This window comes from Nycticebus coucang, chromosome 5 (assembly GCF_027406575.1).
Source record: "Nycticebus coucang isolate mNycCou1 chromosome 5, mNycCou1.pri, whole genome shotgun sequence".
NCBI lineage: Eukaryota > Metazoa > Chordata > Mammalia > Primates > Lorisidae > Nycticebus > Nycticebus coucang.
Genome location: NC_069784.1, coordinates 2,373,381 through 2,393,960, shown reverse-complemented (window position 1 = coordinate 2,393,960; position 20,580 = coordinate 2,373,381). Strand labels below are relative to the sequence as shown.

Here is a 20,580-nt window from a genome sequence, read left to right as displayed (position 1 = left end):
GAGTACCGTATTGGCATCCTAACAACAAATGAGGGCTGGGAGCAGGTACAGTATTAGGTTTCTCAGTTTTGTTATCATTAGGTAACTATATTGGATATGGACTCATGACATTTGGATAGTTTTCAACATCCATTTCTAGAAAACTCTAGAGGCTTGCTATAGGTAAGACTGTGAAGTGGCATGGGTTATTTTTCAGAGAACAAGACGTGATTCAAGTCTTGCTACACGGAGCTGATATTTCCAGGGTTCCTCAAACTGCAGCCTGCGGGTCACATGAGGTGGTGTGATTGTATTTGTTCTCGTTTTGTCTTTTTATTTCAAAATAAGACATGTGCATAGGAATTTGTTCATAGCTTTTTTTTTTTAAACTATAGTCTGGCCCTCCAATGGTCTGAGGGACAGTGAACTGGCCCCCTGTTTAAAAAGTTTGAGGACACCTATTTAGGCCATGTTCCTAATCAGTGGTATCTTATGACAGATGTCTTGCTTTTACAAATCATGTCTTTAATTTGAATAGAAGAGTCTCTGGGCAATCTCCTTTCCTCTTTTCTCCTTCTGTGATGTTTATTCCAGTCAATATTCTCCTATTGAGAGTAGCGGGAACTCTATAAAGTATTTTAATATTTAATATTAAGAAACTGACATTTTAACTTTTTAGGATAAAGAAAACATTAGTGACAATAATAAATATAAATTAATGATTGGGATGTGAAAGATTTACCATCTTTAGCTTTATTTGTATACTTTAAAAATGGATTTAAAACTCTCCTGAATTGACCAAAGTTCTACAAGAGAAAAAAGAGGGAGAAGGAAATTGGAAGAGTTTACTAGACGCTCCCTTTTCCTCCAAATGTTTATTCATAATATTTTTATGGTTATCATAATATGTCAATTCTCTGAGGAGCATAAGTGAACCTCATAAACTCATAGCCAGGCAAATTCCCCTATGTGTAGCTTCTTTTTAAATATTCCTGTTGTAATGATGCTTGGTAGTCATGAAGATCTGTTTGAAGAAACCAGAGTTCTGCAATGGAAGAAAAATGATTAAGGACAGGCCTGTCCAGTGTTTAAGTTACTTAGCCACTCTGTGCTTCCTTTTCCTCACCTTAAAGCAGGAATAATAGTATCTTTCTTATGGAGTTGATGAGTGAGGATTCAGTGAGACCACACATGGCAAGTACATCCAACCCAGAATGAAATTTCAAGTTTTAGCTTTTAATATGTTGTTGTTGTAGGGGCTGAAGAAAGGTAAAAAGAGGAGCTTTAGCTGATGTCTGGAAGATGCAGATATTCACAGCCCTTGGCAAAGAAAAGGGGTTTGTTAAAGTACGGAGTTCTTCCAAATTGCACTTGAGCTATTTTCAAAGAGTATGGTCAAAAGCCCTTTGTCTTGATAGGAGCCACAGGGAGTCAAAGCCCAAGAAAGAGAAGGTGAGATAAGGGTTTGTGTGGAAGTAGGAGGGAGAGGGATTGAGGCAACCAGGAAAAAAATGACTTTGAGGACTGGGGTAGGATTGAGAAACAAGAAAACCAGGAGGCTTGCTGCCACATTCTTGTAGTATGACTCAGACTTCTATTTTCCCTGTTACAGAATTGATTTAAAATCAGCTCAGAAATTGCTAAAATTATATTCAGCCATGTTGCATATCATGACATGGAACAATGTTTAAATTATGTTGGAAATTTAATACCTGACTGGTTTCTATCAGGGCAGAGCCTGGATTAAAGTGCTGACTGCGAATCTCACAGTGGAGTTAGAAGACTGTCAGTGCCTGGCATTAGAAATTACAGAGGGATGAACTTGGTAAATCTTGACGCCTCTTAAATGGTTTCATCATCTGTGAATAGAGGAGAGTTATTTACCTTTAACAAGATGTTGTTGAGATTAAGGTCATGCATAGAATTGCTGCATAAGAGATGCATTTTCAATGTTATCCTACATTAATGGAAAAGGGTTTAAAAATTCTATTTAAACACGATGTTACCAAATGTGTTTCAATATGCATTGACACCAGAGTGCCTTAATGAATATTCTCATCTAGTATCAATGCGTTTAGTCATTACTGAATTAAAGCGCTGACATATTTTCCTCCTCTCACTGCATCTCCCATCACACATACTTAAAATGCTCTAAAAATGTTATTTCTTGGGCTCATTTTACAAACACTACAGCCACCTAAAGCTTGGCTTGCCCGACACGAATGGACAATTAACTGAAATGATTCTACAAAGTGTCTCACCAAGCAATGCTTTCTGGAGGCCGGACCAGGGTCCAGGGCTGTGCTGTCAGGAGCTAACAACTCCTAAAGCAGCACCGCAAGCCAGCAAGAAAGCCCGGGAAAGGCGCGCGACAGCCCCAGGTGACTGCGCGACTCGTCTTTCCGACTGGTTTGTCCCCGAGAAAGGAAGCGCGCACCTCCTCCCATTCACAGAAGAGCCTCGATCCTTTTACAGAGGGCGAAGGAGGGCGACTCCAGCCACTGGGCAGCTAGGGACCTGGCACCGACCAGGCGCTGCCCACCTCGGCGACACCTCCACCCCCGGAAGTTTGCGCACCTCCAGAGGGAAGCTCTGGGAGTCACCTTGACCCTCCGGGAGCTGCGGCGAAAGTTAGCCCAGGGCCGGAGGCGGGGCGAGCGAAAGCAAACACAGAACACTTTCGCGAAGAAAATATGCCGCAGCGTTTTCCGGGTTTCAGGTTACCGAAGACCCGGCGTGTTTAAGGGCTGCCAGAGCAGGTGGCGGGGCTCCGCCCACCACCACGCTTCCCCTGCTTCGGCGCGCACGCTTCGCTCCCTCCGTGAGGTCCCGCCTCCGAGGCGAGCGCGAAGAGCTTCTGCGAGATGCATTCTGGGAGTTGTAGTCCCTGCGCGGGCACCCACCTCAGGAGAAACTCCTCTGGCCTACATGCCCCAGGGTGCCGTGCGGCGCTGGCCGCTCCCGGATGTGTGCCTGGCGCCGGAAGAGAAGACGGCCCCCCTTTCTCGGCCCGGCCATCTTGTGGGAAGAGCTGAAGCAGGCGCTCTTGGCTCGGCGCGGCCCGCTGCAATCCGTGGAGGAACGCGCCGCCGAGCCACCATCATGCCTGGTCACTTACAGGAAGGCTTCGGCTGCGTGGTCACCAACCGATTCGACCAGTTATTTGACGACGAATCGGACCCCTTTGAGGTGCTGAAGGCAGCGGAGAACAAGAAAAAAGAAGCCGGCGGGGGCGGCGTCGGGGGCCCCGGGGCCAAGAGCGCAGCCCAGGCCGCGGCCCAGACCAACTCCACCGCGGCGGGCAAACAGCTGCGTAAAGAGTCTCAGAAAGACCGCAAGAACCCGCTGCCCGCCAGCGTCGGCGCGGGTGACAAGAAGGAGGAGACGCAGCCGCCCGTGGCGCTCAAGAAAGAAGGTGAGTCCGGGGAGGAGGCGGGGGCGCCCGGTTCCCTCGCGTTTCTCCCGCGCGACAGCAGCCAGTCCCGCGGAGCGGCCGGGAGCCGCCCCCTTCCCGCCGCTCCTGGGCGGCCGCTGCGGGCTGCTGTCGGCTGCCCCCGGCTGGGTCCTGCCATCTTGTCCCAGCGCGGCGCGGGGCGCGGAGTCGGGGAGCCGCACGTGCTCCGGCGCCCTCTCCGCCTCACCTGTGCGGGGCGGCTGCCGGGCCTCGTGGGCGGGGTGCGCGCCCGGTTGTCACCTCGGTCCCCGCAGCGCCCGCAGCTTGTTCCCCACGTGTGCGGGAAGCGCGGTCAGGCTTTCCCTGGCGGTTTAGAGTCGCCCCTGGGGCGCTGTGAATTTCACAGGATTGTCTGGAATTGTGCATCCTTACCGCTGGCTCGTGGTGGTCGAAAAAGAGCAAAAGAGTGGGTAAGAAAAAGCTTTCACGCTTTTTTCACCGCGCAGGTGAGGGGCGGAGAGGGCCTGAGCGCTGAGTCTTTAAAACTGAGTTTACCTGTGTTGAAAGTTGAAATTACTCCTGGCTGCCACGTGCTCCTGAAAGTTGTTGTCGTTAGCTGTAGCTGAATTCTACGGCATTCAACTAACTGTAAAAACAAAAACAATTTCCTTATGTTAGGTTTTGCTTTAGGGATTGTTTCGAAAACTTTCATGAGACTTGACATGAACCTAGGACCCAGTACTGGTGGTTAAAACGAAACAATTCTTTCGTTAAAATTACAGGCTGGGGGAAAGCACACAAGTTTTAGGAGGCATGTATACATATATCACATAGGCCGAATATCTGTTCAGCCAGTTAAACTTCATAGCAACTTAGCACACAAAGGAATACATCGTTTGATTTCTGTGTTAAAAAACATTGGCTTGTATAATTATTTAAACCTTGTGTGACTTTACCTCCTTGATCACTAATTCAAGAAAAATTTAAGAAGCGTAAATCTAAAACATACTAGATGGATGTATTCACTCATTTTTGCATGTTCAAAGCATGACACCTGGTGTAAGTGCCTCAATTTTATGAAGCCCATCCATGAAATAAATTCATACCTGGAAAATAGTATTTTAAGTTATCAGTCTGGGGAATTATTTCATAAACTTTAAACCAGGACTAATTTCATTGTTCTTCCATTGGGAAAAGTATTCCTAACATTTTCCTTAGGTTAGTATTAGAGCATTCAATCTTAAGTTGCTTAAAGCTCAGGCTTTGAATACTGGTAAAATGTTCAGTGAAAAATACTCCTTTTGAAATCCTACCCACCTGTCAGTCAGTGTGCCCTGGGGATAGATCTGTAAAGTCCTTAATGGTTATAGGAGGATTGTTAGCCTGTGTATCCTGTGATTTTGATGATAATCAAAAAATGCTAGACATAACTTGAGATAGGTAACTAATGTTTGTTATATTAATACATTATGTGGATTATTGATAGAGCACAATGCTCAACTGTTAGACCAGGGTAAGTTTTTTTCTTTTAAATAAGTCTAAAATCTAGGACAGTTAGTGAACTTGCACATTATATATGTAAGTATATCCAAAAAAGCATGTAGTTCTTTTATGTCGGTCGTTTTTTTCATAAGGTGGATTTATTTAGTAGGTTGTTAGATTGTACAAGCCTAATATTGAGTATTGGGTGGGGAAACAAACCATTGTTCATTTGGATGTGTTTGGTTTGGATATCATTATAAGGACTGGTTCAATGGCTACATCCCAACAAGTTATATACTTTGATGAAATTTATTTAAATGCCTTGGTGTAAGGTCTACCATGTGGTGTATCTGGAGAGTTAACAGGGAGTGAAGTTTGAATTTTATTGAGGAGATTGTTGCTTACTGTTTGCCTCTGGTTACAGGTATCTGAACAGTTGGGTATGTCCTGATGGTGTTCACTTTCTTAGAAAGAACCAGAGTGAAGCAACTTAGGATGATGTAAAACCAATTCTTCAGCTCTTGTTTAACTCTCGTCAGAAATTAGAAATTAGAGCGTGCCTACAGCCTTCTAGTCATAAATTTAACATCATGATAATCCTGAATGCTACCAGTAATTTGTATTGGTTGCCTCTATGGGCATCAGACATGGCAGGAGAAAACCAGTAAGAAATCTCTAAATGCTTCAGCTGTCGTTTAGTTGCTTAAAGGGGTCCTTTTGTGTGTGTGTTTGGCTTTTAAAGGTGCCCTAAAAACAAAGATGCTTGTAAGGGCAAATCTTTAAAATATCTGTTTCTATCCAAATTAACATCTGACCTATTTCCTAGTGGCTACATGATGGTATATTTAAAAGTTAGGTTGGGGGAGCACGTATGTGCACAAACCTTTATGTATTTTAAAACAATGATGGGGGAAGACACTTTTTTCTGGTTAAATAGTTGTCCTGAACTAGCAGCATGTTTTCTAGTGATCCTGAATGCCATCTTTCTCCTTTCAGATTTGTAGTTTTATGGAATTATGAGTCTGTGGCCTTTTGTTTCAGATTACATAGAATAAAATAATGTGACTGTTTTGTTTGACCATATCTAGTGAGTGTGTTGATTTGCTTGATTATTTATGAATGGCTACTGGTATTGCTTCCTTCGGTATTTTTAAAGCCAAAATCTATTACTTGCCTAAATCACTTTAGACTTAAAATTTTTTTATTGAGAGATTGAAATCTTGAAAAATAAGGAGTAATGGCTACCCAGATGACTTCCAAGTCACTTGCAGAAAAGCTTCAGGAGGGGGATAACTTGGCAAACTAAACAGAAGATTCTTAAAGGACTATTACACATCATAGATACTATATATATATATATATATGTATGTATGTATGTATATATATATATATATGTATGTATATATATATGTATGTATATATATATACATACACCATTTCAACAGCTAGTTAGTGGACAGAAATAGTAGCAACCCCCCCTTTTTGGTAGTCTAGGCCTGCACCGTTCATGATGTAGCAGTAATTTGCTTATGCAGCCCACTTACCATTTTAGGAATAAGACGTGTTGGAAGAAGACCTGATCAACAACTTCAGGGTGAAGGAAAAATTATTGATAGAAGACCAGAAAGGCGACCACCTCGTGAACGAAGATTTGAAAAGCCACTTGAAGAAAAGGGTGAAGGAGGCGAATTTTCAGTTGATAGGTAAAGATGTTTAAAAGAAAACACTTGTCATGTTTTATCAGCGTACAGTCACCTCTTAATTAGAATCTATAAATTGGGCATAATTGCCAGGTGGCAGTGTGGCTAATTCTGTTACCTTTTCAGAAATAAATATATGAATTTGTGCATTGTTACAAACCTTTAGTTAACAGTTCAGACTTAGATTTCCTGTAATGAAACACTTGAATTGATAGTTGGCCTGTTTCTTTTCCTTGCTGTCCCCAGAGGTTGAGTTAAAAGGAAAATACTATGGTTTAATTGTTTATAGCAATATAGCAAGCAGATTACTCCTCATGCAGGTTAGATGTGTTTGTTTTAATTTTTAAGTGTACTGGTAAATACCAGTTTTAAGTGAATTAACCATGTGTGATGAGTAACAATGGAAACGTGTATGTACTGGCAATAATGTTTTGGGGAATGCCAAAATAGTTTTCTTGTTTTGAGGGGCTTCCACGTTCTAGTTTCCTTTATGCTTAGAAACAGACTGTTTTTAATTTTCTAAAGTACATTTGGGTTATGAGCCAGTAAACATGTTCAGTATTATATTGTTCCTTTGAATGGATTTCCCTTAGTCCCTTTTCTGGAAACCATGGAAATAAAATTTTTAAATTTGTTTTATAGACCGATTATTGACCGACCTATTCGAGGTCGTGGTGGTCTTGGGAGAGGTCGAGGAGGCCGTGGACGAGGAATGGGCCGAGGAGATGGATTTGATTCTCGTGGCAAACGTGAATTTGACAGGCACAGTGGAAGTGATAGATCGTAAGTCTTATATTGGCTTTTATTTTATTTTAATGTTTTGATCTATTTATTTAATAAACAAAATTTGAACTTCTAGAACTGGAGTATTATGTTAACTCAGTTTTGTTAGTTCTTTCTCACATTACAGTGGCCTGAAGCACGAGGACAAGCGTGGAGGTAGCGGATCTCACAACTGGGGAACTGTCAAAGATGAATTAACGTTGGTATTCTGAGTTTTTCCTAAACAAATAATTTTAATAAAACTGATCCTAGAGGTTCATCCCATGCCTCTGTTTTATTTAACTTGTTCTTAAGACAAAAATGGGTACTCTTAGAGATGCTGCCTTAGAAGATAAATGTCTTACGGGATGGGTTTGGGTTAACAGCATATCAAATGACTAATTTTTCTGTACTTTAGTATATGTGGGGTTTTTTCCATATAGACATATATGAAAAAAATCCTAAAATCTTACATTGAACTTATTTGGATATTCTAGTTTTCTTTGTGTCTTTAATGGTTCCTAGCCTAGCTATTGACATTGTTTGATTATAAAATTTGATGAGCTAGTAAAGCTTTGTTTTAGAAACTGTCTTGTTCTGTTATTTTTTAAGGATGAAGTACATGAACCAATTTAACCAGTAGTTTGTATTGTTTTCTTTTAGTCTACTGGGGAGTGATTTATTAAGGAAAGACTTGAGAAGATGTGAGGGCTTCTAGTATTTTTGTATGAAGAGCCCTTTGGTTACATGTAAATGGACCTAGATGCCTTTCTCTTTCTTTCTTTCCTTAGAGAGTCCCCCAAATACATTCAGAAACAAATATCTTATAATTGCAGTGACTTGGATCAATCAAATGTGACTGAGGAGACACCTGAAGGTGAAGAGCACCCAGTGGCAGACACTGAGAATAAGTAAGTGGCTTTATGTGATGGTGACTCTGGTGCTGACGTCTGTGTGGTTTCCAACCAGTAGGATGGCCCGTAGATTTAATATTATACCCCCATCTCTTGAGTAGTATTTAGAAGGGTGCTTTATATGTATGTATTTGACTAATGGTTTGAAAAAATAACGTGGTTATTTCTACTTGATGGGGCATTTTACCATTATCGTAAATCATATGAGTTTTATTCTGAGACAACTAAAACAGAAAACATGACTTTTGTAAAATTAATTGCATTGCTGAATTTTTTTCCATTGGCATAGAATTTGGAACTTAACATTTCTGGCCTGTTCTAAAATGTGAGAACAGCAAAGATCAGGTTCACTGTCTTCCTTAATAATGTTTGAGTTTAGGTAGAAGACTTTTTTGAAGTTTTGTTTCTGGGTGGGAGTAATTAAGGCTTTTCTGTATATAGTTTCAACCCAAGCAGAAGTGTGTGCCAGTCGTTTGTTACAGGACGATGGTTTAAAGTTTTGGGTTATAGATTGTTTAGGATAGTGATTCCGTACTGGAGCATTTTCACCTCAATCAGGGAGGGGATGCCCTTTCTAAATTTCTTTTTCTTTAGGAAGAATTGTTCTTACTAAGAACCACGGTAAAATGATTGGGGGGGGGGGTATCATTCCAAGGGGTTGTTGGGATAAGTAAGGAAAAATTATTTTTGGATAGAATGAGTAAATTTACATGATGTTAGGTGTTTTGCATTTGGGAGGTAATATGAATCTTATTTATACCGAACTACATGGAATCACAATTTTATATAGTAGAAAAATGAAATTGTGATTGGTGAATTCATTGAACCCTAGTAAAGGGCCCATAGAGGTGTGGGTGCAGTGAGTTGCACCTGTAATCCTAGCACTCTGGGAAGCTGAGGTGGGATGATTGCTTGAGCTCAGGAGTTCAAGACTAGCCCGATTAAGAGAGAAGACTCTTCCCCCCCACTCCCCCCCCAATCTCTATAAAAAATAAAATGAGTTGGGCATGGTGGTGGTATGTGCCTATAGTCCAGCTACCCAGGAGGCTGAGCAGGAGGATTGATTGAGCCCAGGAGTTTGAGGTTGCAGTGAGCTGTGATGATGCTCTTGCAGTCTAGACCAGGTGACAGTATGACTGTCTCAAAAAAAAAAAAAAACCAATGTTTGAATCGCTTTCAATGTGATGACTTCCCCAGAAGATAATGATGTATGGATAGGGTACTGGAAGCAAATCCTTCGCCCAGGACCCAGGAATGAAATAAGGGTGTTTAGTTTACAGAAAATAATGATGACATTAGAGCAGTCTCCTCCAGAGTAGGGAAGAATCTGAGCACATAGTATTGTACCTCGCATATGGGATTTAAGAAGTAAAACTTGGGCTGACTTTGATTAACTCCCTTAAAAAGTTTCCAGAGTTTCTGTTTGGGTTCTCATTTTATCATTACGGCGATCTTTGAAAGCTAGGTGTAATGGCTTCGTGATGTGATAAAAGGTACGCCAAGTTCTCTTCTTGGCTGTGTCATAACATATGGGTAACTAGGATCTTAATTTTCTCCTCTATAAGATGACAAAGTTGGACTTTATATCCAAGGTCCAGTCAATTTTCTGTAAACTTTCTCTAGGAAGTTTTAAGATAGGATTTGTTTAACAGTAATGGGCAGCTTTGGAGAAGATATTTGAGCTCTAAGGCTACACTGAATCACCTGCTATCTTTGGAAAGAAGCAAGCTTCCCAAAATAGCAGGTGACTTGTTTGGGGACAATTGGAAATGGAAATTAGACTTAAAATAATGGATTTCTAGGCCTGTGCTTTGTTTCTGTTAAAAGGGGAAAGGATAATTAGTATTCAGTAGCTATGGCCTAAGAATTATATTGGGAAACAGCTAAAGTGGTATAACTATTGAAATATTGAGACCTGTGTGCTTTGTGGACAATTTTATTACTAATGAAACCACAGTCTCCTCTCTACATAATGCAGCTTGGTTTAAAAGTTGCAGTATATAGATTGGGCTCTTAATTCACTTTGCCTTAAGTGGTAGTTGCTGAGATCATAAGAGAAACAGTTCTTTTGTATTCTAAAATTTGAAATCTGGTTGTTCGTAGGCATCTTTAACATGTTGTTATGAGTTACATATTGTGGGAAATTCTGAAAATTAAAAATACATCTTTTAGGAGAAGATAGGCCCAGGATCAGGTGCATAAGAGAGTAGTTTTATAACTAAGGAGTGTGTGTTTTGGGCAGCTCATGGTGGCTCATGCCTGTAATCCCAGCCTTTTCAGAGCTGCATGTTAGCTGTTGGGTCACAGCAAACTATGATTATCCCCTCCATCCTCACATAGTTTTCTTTCTTTAAGAGATCACTAATCAGCCAAAATTAACTTCCTTACAATGGTATGGTGGAGATATTTTTATGTAAATTATACCAGTTCTCCAGCAGGTATAAAATTTAAACATTTTTTTTTGCAGGGAGAACGAAGTTGAAGAGGTAAAGGAAGAGGGTCCAAAAGAGATGACTTTGGATGAATGGAAGGCTATTCAAAATAAGGACCGGGCAAAAGTAGAATTTAACATCCGAAAACCAAACGAAGGTGCTGATGGACAGTGGAAGAAGGGATTTGTACTTCATAAATCAAAGAGTGAAGAGGTAAAATTGTTTTGTGGTGTTTGAAAGTGTTCGTATGTGACTTTAATAGTATTTATAATTTTTGTTTTAAATTTTATTTGGATAATGTTTTTTAAAACTTTATATCATTTGGGATAGATAACTTCCTTGAAAAGGAAAGTAAGCTGCATTATTAAAATATAAGAAATTCAGTCCTTCAGTCCTTCCAAAATCATATTTGATACATTGCTTCCTTTTTCTAAAAAGATGTCAGTGGTATGTCATGTAATTAGTGTTTTGGAGACATGATTGGGAATCATTAAAAGACTATGGTATTAAGTTGAAATCTTGGCATTTTCACATGGTTTAACCTAAAATATAAGTGGCTTCATTAGTACTCAACTTTTGAAACCACCTGTATACTATGTATAATGGTCAGGACTCTTTTTGTAAATGGTAGTATCATCCTTGATGGAGGAACGATAACTTACATCCTTACAAAGACTGAAGGATTAATTTATGTGTTTCTTTTACTTAAGAAACATGGAAACCATTGAAAGTACAGTTGACCCTTGAACAGTGGTAGAGCTTAGGGGTGCTGATCCCCCCACCTTCTTGAGTTACACTAGCCTACTGTTGACTAGAAGTCTGACCAGCAACACAGTTAACACACGTGGTGTTATGTTGTATGTTTATATACTGCATTTTGCAGTAAACTAGTACAAAAATGTTATTGAGACAGTAATAAAGGAAATAGGTTGTCCTTATTGTTTCACTTTGAGCAGCTGGAGAAAGAAGCAGGATGGTGGTGCTGTCTGTGGGGAGGGGACGTCAAGGCGGCCCAGACTCACTGTTCAGGGGTCAGCAGTGTCTGAGGAAGTCCCACTGGTGACTTTTTATCTGGTAGCTTCTAGTTTGGCTCTGGGGCACGCTTTTAGAGGAATGTCTTACTTCTGCATCCTATTAGGCTTGTGTAAGTAAGAGATTTTCATCATAGTTTCAGTTAACTGCATTATTTCTTCTACTAAATTCTTTTTTTTCTGTCAGCTTTCTTTAACCTTCTGACATTTGTGTTTGATTAGTATTCATATCATAAATTGGACTGTGCCAGAAATCCAGAGTACAAATTGTGTCATCCTAAGGTAAAGTTAAATTAAAATGCTGCAAGAGTGACCATAATAGAAGGACAGAGTAAGATGTTAATACATTTTAATTTTTTAAACAAAAAATGGCTATAAGACAAACTTGGAAAAATTTTAACATAAAACAAGTTCTAAGAGAATTAGATTTTAAAAAGATGGTTTTAACATTTACTCCATAAACACAGGAAATGAGGACATTGTCCTAAGTGACAAATCCTGTAGGGAAAAAAAATCAGAACACATTGGCTTTTTTTTCCTGAAAGATAAAGTAGTTCAGATGACTGAGTAAGACAAAATAGAATTTCTGATTTAAGAACCATGAAGTTTGGGCAGGAGGTTGTGTTTTCAATATAATTATTAAACTGTCTAGGTTAATATGAAAAAGATTGACTTAGCTCTCCTTAAAATTATTTTATAACTTGGCAGGGTTCCAGCTGGACTCTTTCCCAAAACAAAATACATACATAAAATTCTAGATGTAGTTACAGATGATTCGTTAGTTCCTGAATTCTTTTCATGCATTTTATAGACATCAGGTTAGATACTACAACTTTAAATATCCTTTTACATTGAGCCTTTCAAAAATAAATTATTATATAGGGTGACTTTAAAACTAGGACATTTTCATTATCAAGCCACTTTTATATGTTTGGGCCTTTGTGATAATGGGTACTTGTTTAAATCTGGTCTTATTGGCATATCATGTGAATATTTAGGTCTTGTATATAACACTAGGGGATATTTAATTTTTATGTGGCTTCATTCTCACAATAAATAGTTGTAGTTAGTGGAAAGAAGAAACTTTACTTTCTTTAGAAATGGAGAATTGAGTTATTTGACAGCAACATCACAGTTTTTTCTGTTGACCACCTAGGATTCTCTAGCTGCTCTAGAAAAAAAAGTTCTTTTGAAAATTTATCCTACCACAGTCTTCTGGTATCTGTGGGTGATTAGTTCCAGGACCCTGGTAGATGACCAAAATTCATGGATGCTCAAAGCTCTTATGTAAAGTGGACTAGTATTTGCATATGACCTGTGTGTTCACTGTCCCATATACTTTAATCCTTCTCTAAATTACTTATTAATGCCTAATACGATGTAAATGCTGTGTGATTACTTTTTGTGCTGTTTTGGGTTTGGATGTTATTTTTTTAATTGTATGGTTGTATCTGAATGTTTTTGATCTGCATTTGGTAATTAATAAATTACCAAATTCATTAATGGTTGGTTTAAAACAGCAAATACTTAGATAATTATAAATATATACTTGATTTTCATTTGCTGGTGGTTTGTGAATTTACATTTATTTTTTAGGCTCCTTTAAAATTATTATTAGAAGAACCTTCTATTAACTTCAAAGTAGGTTGGCATGGCACAAAGAGATGACATGATGTAAGGAGTGAAAACATGGATAATGCAGAAATTTGTATTGTAAAGCATAGTTATTGACAGTTGTAATATTACAAGTTAGTTAGAATGTTCATTATCCCTTCAGAAAAGAGGATTATACAAGTATTTAGGGAATGAGAGAGGTGCTTTTAAGTGGTATAAGCAAAGTTCCCAACTGGAAGATTAAAACCATTTCATCCTAATCCTAAACATACAGGAAAAAGTCAGGCTTTAAGAAGTTGTCCGGGTTTTTGTTTCCTCTGTCTCCCCTAGACTGTTTCGTGTAGCTTATACATAAATACAAAAGATGATATGGATTTCATAGACATGATGACTTCATTTTTAAGAAGGTTTCTTTAGTACATTTAAGGTGTGTTTTTATTTGTGCATAGCTTTTCAAGGCCCCTTTCTTGTGTGTAGTATTAGTGTTTCACTTGAAATTGTAGCCCTCCCATTGTGGAAGAACTTAATAGTTGCATATGAATGGAAAACCTGAGAAGTCGAAAGACAATGTGACCAGTATTATCACTACTAGAAATCTTAACATGCCATCAGGTTTTCATCCAGGGATTCACTCATAAGCTGAAGGCCATGTTGACAGTGTACTTGTCAGATTTTTTGCCTTGTCATATTCAGTTGGTCTGGGATGGGGATTAGCCCCTTGGGTTGATTGTGATTACATGGATGTGTTTAGTTGAAGATTGCCAGTATCACCTGCAATTTCAAGTTACAGAAATTTGAGATAAAAAGAAGGGAGGACTTCCTCCAAGATCACTGTAGCTGAACCCAAAGCTTACTTATCACCTGTGTGGTGTTAATGTGTTTATTCACAGAAAGTAAAGTTTGGATCTTTGGTCTTTCTAGGAGAAAGCTCATTATTTAGTAATCTCACAACATTATTTCCTTAAATTACCCAGGGGTCTTCCCTTAAATTTTTAGGCTCATGCTGAAGATTCCGTTATGGACCATCATTTCCGGAAGCCAGCGAATGACATAACGTCCCAGTTGGAAATCAATTTTGGAGATCTTGGCCGCCCAGGACGTGGTGGCAGGGGAGGACGAGGTGGGCGTGGGCGTGGTGGACGTCCCAACCGTGGCAGCAGGACTGACAAGGTAATTTTAAACGACTGCTTTTTCCCTTTTTAAGTAAATCAAAGACCTTGTAAATCACTGGCTAGGATCTTCGGGGATCCTAAGAGGTAGAAGATGTAGACATACCTTTGAAAAATTACATTTTAGTTTATGTTTTTGTCTCAGTTACTTAAATTACTTTTTGAATAGTGTTGTCAATATAAAATTACCACACTTCGTAAAGTTTGTAGGTCCTGGTCATGGTGCTGTACTGTGGACTCGATGTACTTCATGTCATTTACTTACTATGGAGACATTCCTACAGGGGATGGAAATTCTGGTATAGGGAATCAAGTGGCCTCTTGGCCTTTGCTAAAGTTTAGCTGAAATGCTAATCTTTGATAGTTTTTTCCTTTATAATGCCTAACTGCTTTTTGATTTCCAGCTTAATAATTTTTTGTGTTCATTGTATAATTTCTTGTGTGACACTCCCTTGATTGTTGATAACTTTTTATTGTTAATTTCTTCTACTAGGTCTTCCCGTGAGAGCTGGAATTGGTTTTTGCCCTACTTTTCATAATCTCTCCAGTGCTTTGCAGTGTGTGGCACCAAATAGTCCAAAATATTTTGATGAATGCCCAAGTAATCAATAGATGTTAACTTGGATCTGTCTGATGCCACAGTCTGTGCTTTTAAATGACAAAGTATTATTGAACTAGTAGAGATAACCTTTGAGTTATTTCATTATTTTCTTATGGTCCAGCTTGGAAATGGCCATAATGTCCTCCTGAATTTCTAATACATATAATTGAGGATCCACTTGGCTTGAGTCTGATCATAGTGGTAACTTAATATTATTTCTTCCTCTGACATCAAGCTTTTTTTAAAGCCAGTGTTGTGTTTATGGGTTTTTAAAAATGGTTTTGTGGTTATTTGTACTTTAGGCTATAAAGTACTTAGCTTCCTTTCTCTTTTGGAAGGGGACTCCTTTTTTTAACATTGAATATGCTACATAAATAAATGTCATTGGTTTCTTAGCATGCTTTCATGTTGATGGTACTTGTTTAGTGGGAAAGGGTAAAAATACTGAACAGCAAAGTAAGAATTCACATCTTTTATGGTTTATTTGACGAAACAACCCATACTATTTAGAAGAGAGTGAAAAATAGATCTTGATAAAAATTCAGTGCAGGGCTAATTCTTATCCATAATTTTGTCTTCTAGAAGTAAAACCTTTGATACATCACCATTTTTTTTTTTTTAGAGTTCTGGCTAAATGTATACACTAGCAATGTATTTTTTTTTTTTTTTTTGTGGGTTTTTTGGCCAGGGCTGGGTTTGAACCTGCCACCTCCGGCATATGGGACCGGCGCCCTACCACTTTGAGCCACAGGCGCCGCCCCACTAGCAATGTATTTTTAAGAATTGAGAGTTGTGAATAATTCTGGTTTGTCTCTTTTTCAGTCGAGTGCGTCTGCTCCTGACGTGGATGACCCGGAGGCATTCCCAGCTCTGGCTTAACTGGATGCCATGAAACAGCCCTGGTTCCTTGGTGGACCCTTCTGTTCAAAGCTTTTTTGCATGCTTACGGATTCCAAACAACTTAAGAAATTTAAAAAAAAGACTGTCATTCATACCATTCACACCTAAAGACTGAATTTTATCTGTTTTGAAAATGAACTTCTCTCGCTACACAGAAGTAACAAATATGATAGTCAGTTTTGTATTTAGAAATGTATTGGTAGCAGGGATGTTTTCATAATTTTCAGAGATTATGCATTCTTCATGAATACTTTTGTATTGCTGCTTGCAAATATGCATTTCCAAACTTGAAATATAGGTGTGAACAGTGTGTACCAGTTTAAAGCTTTCACTTCATTTGTGTTTTTTAATTAAGGATTTAGATGTTCACTCAATTATAAACTGGTTTTAAATATTGAACATATCGGTTTTAATACCTGCTTTGCATTTTCACACATGGTCAACTGGGACATGTAAACTTTGATTTGTCGAATTTTATGCTGTGTGGAATACTAACTACTTTATGTATTTTAACTTAGTTTTAATATTTTCATTTTTGGGGAAAAATCTTTTTTCACTTCTCATGATAGCTGTTATATATATGCTAAATCTTTATATACAGAAATATCAGTACTTGAACAAATTCAAAGCACATTGGTTTATTAACTCTCGCTCCTTGCATGGTTCATTAGGTTCAAATTATAACTGATTCATAATTTCAAATGTATTTTACATTTTAAATGTGTGATTTTCCCATTTTAAAAGCCCAGCTAGACACCTTACTGGTGAAAATTGTTTAAACCTATTTACTGTTGATAGACACATCCTGTCAAGTGAAGTAATTTTATGGGTATGGGGTCCCCCCCCAAGTGGGTGGGTAGAATAAGTTGATTGGCTAGTATTTAAACTCTTCTGTAAAATAATTGGCCACACAGTATGATTTGTGTCTGTGAGAGGTCCCAAAATCAAAATAGTACGTCCATCATTGGTAACCCCTTAATCCTACTTGTTGTAAAGAAACCAAAGGGCACTGGTTTAGTATGGTTAGGTGGAGGAATATTTTTAATTTTGGGAATTTGGAAAGCAGACAGCTTTACTTTATAAGGTTGGAACAGCAGCACCATCTGTGAAATATAAACCAAAAATCTTACTGTTTCTGAATTTCCTATATGCTCTTATTTGGTCTTAAGTTAATAGGTGAATGTTTGTTCCACAGAAAGTGATCTTTTCCCTCTTCCACCATTAGAATTAGGTTGATAATGGATTCCTCGAATGAGGAGTCACACCATTTACTAAAACATACATGGAGAGGATGATCAATGAAACAGGTTTTCTAGAGTTTTTTATTTAATTCTGCCACATTTATTGATAAACAGGAAAGGAGTTTTATTTAAAGTTTTAAGAATCTTTGTCAATCAGTTTTTGGTCATTTTCTGCCTGTATGGTTATGTCCAGTTTTTAGAAGACTGGAGATCTCCAGTGTTTAGTGTGTCTGCTATTTAGCTGATTGGTTATCACATGTACTTCTAAAAAGGAAACATTGTACAGTATAAGAGTTTATTCATTTGGATTAGATTTATTAATCTAAATTGCCTGCTAGTCTGACAGTTTAAGAAGGAGGTAATCATTTTTTCATGATGGATAAACTTCTGCTGGTGTTTGGATCTTATGATGCCAAGCGTGCTCTGCACTGGTGCTAATGTCTCATGGTTTTCTATTTACAAGCATACCTGCTGCCCAGAGGCAAGTGTTAATTTAGTCCATACGGACTGCTGACCCCTCTTGAGATTGCAACATACGCACTCCTAAATCAATGTGTTTAGACTTTCAGGTATCTAACTCTGGACGCGTGACATGTTTGTAAACCTCTTGATTTTCAGCAACATGTTATAGAAAACACTTATTAAAAACACAAATTCTGCTCAGTGTCACCCATTGCTGTCGCAAGAATAAACAGCAATATGGTATGTTGCAAGCTTTCGAGATAGCCTGAACTTAAAAAGTTGGTCCATTAGTTGTATCTGATGGATATAAATTTGCCTCCTAGTTCACTTTGTTAAGAGCTAAAACTGTGAACCTGACTTTCTCTTCCTGGTGGGTAATAACTGAAAATAAAGATTTATTTTCATGCTCACTTCTTAAAAGTCATAAAAACAAATAGGAACCCATTCATCGCCACGTGTCTCCTGCTTTCTGCCTTGTGTGCACACCTGTAAGATAATGCTCATGTTTTTAAATTGGATTTTATATATATTTTTATTTACTAAGCCAGGCTGTCGAATTATACTGTACTTAATGACTGTTATAGTTGGGAAAGTTGACTTACTTAGTTTCTTTTTTCCTGCCTTTCACACTTCCCACACCATGGAAGGGAAAGTTGAATTCTTATAAAATGTGAATTTCAAGGACTAATGACAATTGTCACTCTTTGAGGGTGAAAGTTAAACTGGCTGCCTTTTATTTAATACAGCTGTATTAAACTGTATTAAAGGGCCATGGCATTAGGAAGGTTGAGAACCACGGGTGTTAATAACCTGGAGGACAATCCCTTTAAAGGAATCAGAGCCCTGAAACAGTCATGGCAGCTGGTGTTTCAGTGAACTTTCATCTTGATGCTTTGAGATGGAAATGATTGCAGCACAGACGTTTCAAACATTAATAGCTTGTGTTGAAACAATACCAGCAAAACGCTATTCTGAGACCTGTGGAGTTAATTAAAATTTTTAGGAAGTGTCACCATATACTCTATAACTAGTTATTTAGTTCTATTTTTAAAGTGAAAGGACATCTCCAGGGTTGTAAATATATTTGAGACATTCTTAGTGTGAAGTTGAAGGGAAAATTATTAGGCATTCATACTAATATTTTTCTAATTGCTAAGGATGATGGCACTGAAAAAAATGTTCCAGGGAATCGCACACAAAGTATTATGTATTGGATTTCAAAAGTACACCTTTATGAAAGCACTAGCACGTGGAAGGAACCTACAGATATTAAAAAGGTTTTTACAAACTTGAGAAATGTGAAGCTGCTAGAGCCTGACCTTGACTTTAGAGGTAAGGTGGTGGTGCCATTGTACTAATGGACATGTAGTCCAGTGCTGGCCAACTCGGTGGCGCTCAGGTGCATGCAGCTCTACTTCCTAAATAGAGTGCTTAGAAAATGGCTTCTAAACCAAACATTCGTAACTACTGAGATTAAAGCCAACTCTTCCCTTACCTGAGAAAGCGCAGAGTCTTGATTGCTATTACGCTTTGTAGGTATAATCACAAGACAGTAAAGCGATGACCTCTGAGCTTCTGGACCCTAGTGTCAACATCTGCAAAATAGGTTTTATTGCCAATTGAATATTAAGTTGCAGCTTTCAGGAACTTGGGTTCCCTTCTTGTTTAGCTGTTCCTGGGGTAACTTGTAACCTTTGGCATGTTTTTCTGAACTTGAGAATCTTAATGTGAGAGGGAATTGAAATAAGTCTGAGGAATTCAATACATCCAAGATGGGGAAAGCAAGGTTGTAACAAGCATGAGAAGCTTAATTCCAGGAAATGGTATTATAATAGGGCTATAAACTGTTAAAGCTGTCAAGGTGTTTGCCGTGGATAAAAGTAGGAATGTTGGAGATCATTGTTGCTTAAATACTCAAGTACTATGTTTGAGTTAGGGTTCAGTGATTCAGCCTGTGGCCTGTTTTGGTATATACCTGAGCTAAGAATGGCTTCTGCATTTTGAAAGGGTGATGAAAACTGCCACAGAGAATATAGTAAGAAGCCCACAAAGCCTAAAACAACTGTCCCTTTAAAAATGTTTGCTCACCACCAGTCTAAGCTGTCCCTGTTAGGTTAACAGTTCTTTTAAAAATACGTTTAGTTCTAGGTATAAATTCTGCTCTATGGGAAGTAGTGAAGTGACAATTCTAAAGCAAACTTTCATCGCTGTAAGGACAAAGATACTGTTAGCTTCTTAGTAAAGCTGGTTTTGTTACTTGGAGAAGTATGTAGTTTTCACCTTAGGATATATTCTGAAAGCTCTTAAGGGAAGTATAAATCTATAAAAGTAACCCTAATGCCATGACTATAGTTAATATTTCACATTTAGTGGCACTTAGGTCACTTAGGGTAAGTTCTTTCTGTTGTAATTCATTTGTCATGAGAAGATAATTCTGAGCATTTTATATAGGTAAGAAAACATCTTTTAATTCCATAGGTTGAGCTGGAGCAGAAATTAACGTCTAATGGAGACTAGTTTTTAGAGCTTAGAATGCCCATCTGGGCAAAATTTAGCTTTTATGCTGTTGATTACTTCTATACTAAGCCATTGAGGATTACTTCCATCTTAGTGGAAGAAAAAGGTGGGAAATGCACCACACAAGTTAGAAAATACTTTACCGAATTCTATGTCCTAGTGTTTTAAGTCAACGTTTGTCATTTTTGCTGTTCATTTGGGGGGACGTGACACTTAATGGGCTTGTGTGAGAACCCTTCCTGAAATTTGTGTGTGGGGACTATAAAAGCTACAAGGTGGTAAGGTTGCATCTGGTGATTCTGATTCAACGTGGACTTAAAAAAACTACTTAGATGATTGATTCATACCAAATGATCAGATGCTTGCTCTGAACTGAAGGTGG

General features: G+C 38.5%; 1 protein-coding gene and 1 long non-coding RNA gene across 5 annotated transcripts; one reads left to right on the top strand and one right to left on the bottom strand.

Moving 5' to 3' along the window:
- Positions 1-726: 726 nt before the first annotated feature.
- Positions 727-2,481, bottom strand: LOC128586806 (uncharacterized). Its single transcript, XR_008380301.1, has 4 exons — positions 2,241-2,481; positions 1,692-1,838; positions 1,106-1,238; positions 727-1,024 (listed from the first exon to the last, which is right to left on the bottom strand). It is a non-coding gene; the product is annotated as an uncharacterized LOC128586806 (long non-coding RNA).
- A 240-nt stretch (positions 2,482-2,721) lies between these two features.
- Positions 2,722-18,091, top strand: SERBP1 (SERPINE1 mRNA binding protein 1). 4 transcript variants are annotated; one of them, XM_053592930.1, is made up of 8 exons: positions 2,722-3,394; positions 6,408-6,558; positions 7,198-7,338; positions 7,466-7,537; positions 8,154-8,228; positions 10,699-10,876; positions 14,305-14,478; positions 15,901-18,091. In XM_053592930.1, the coding sequence occupies exons 1-8, from the start codon at positions 2,908-2,910 to the stop codon at positions 15,955-15,957; spliced, it is 1,335 nt and encodes a 444-aa protein (XP_053448905.1). In that variant the 5' UTR covers positions 2,722-2,907; the 3' UTR covers positions 15,958-18,091. The 4 variants fall into 4 exon arrangements, with proteins under 4 accessions (XP_053448905.1, XP_053448902.1, XP_053448904.1 ...); XM_053592927.1 differs by having other exon boundaries at positions 8,109-8,228; XM_053592929.1 differs by having other exon boundaries at positions 7,448-7,537.
- The last annotated feature ends 2,489 nt before the right edge of the window (positions 18,092-20,580 follow it).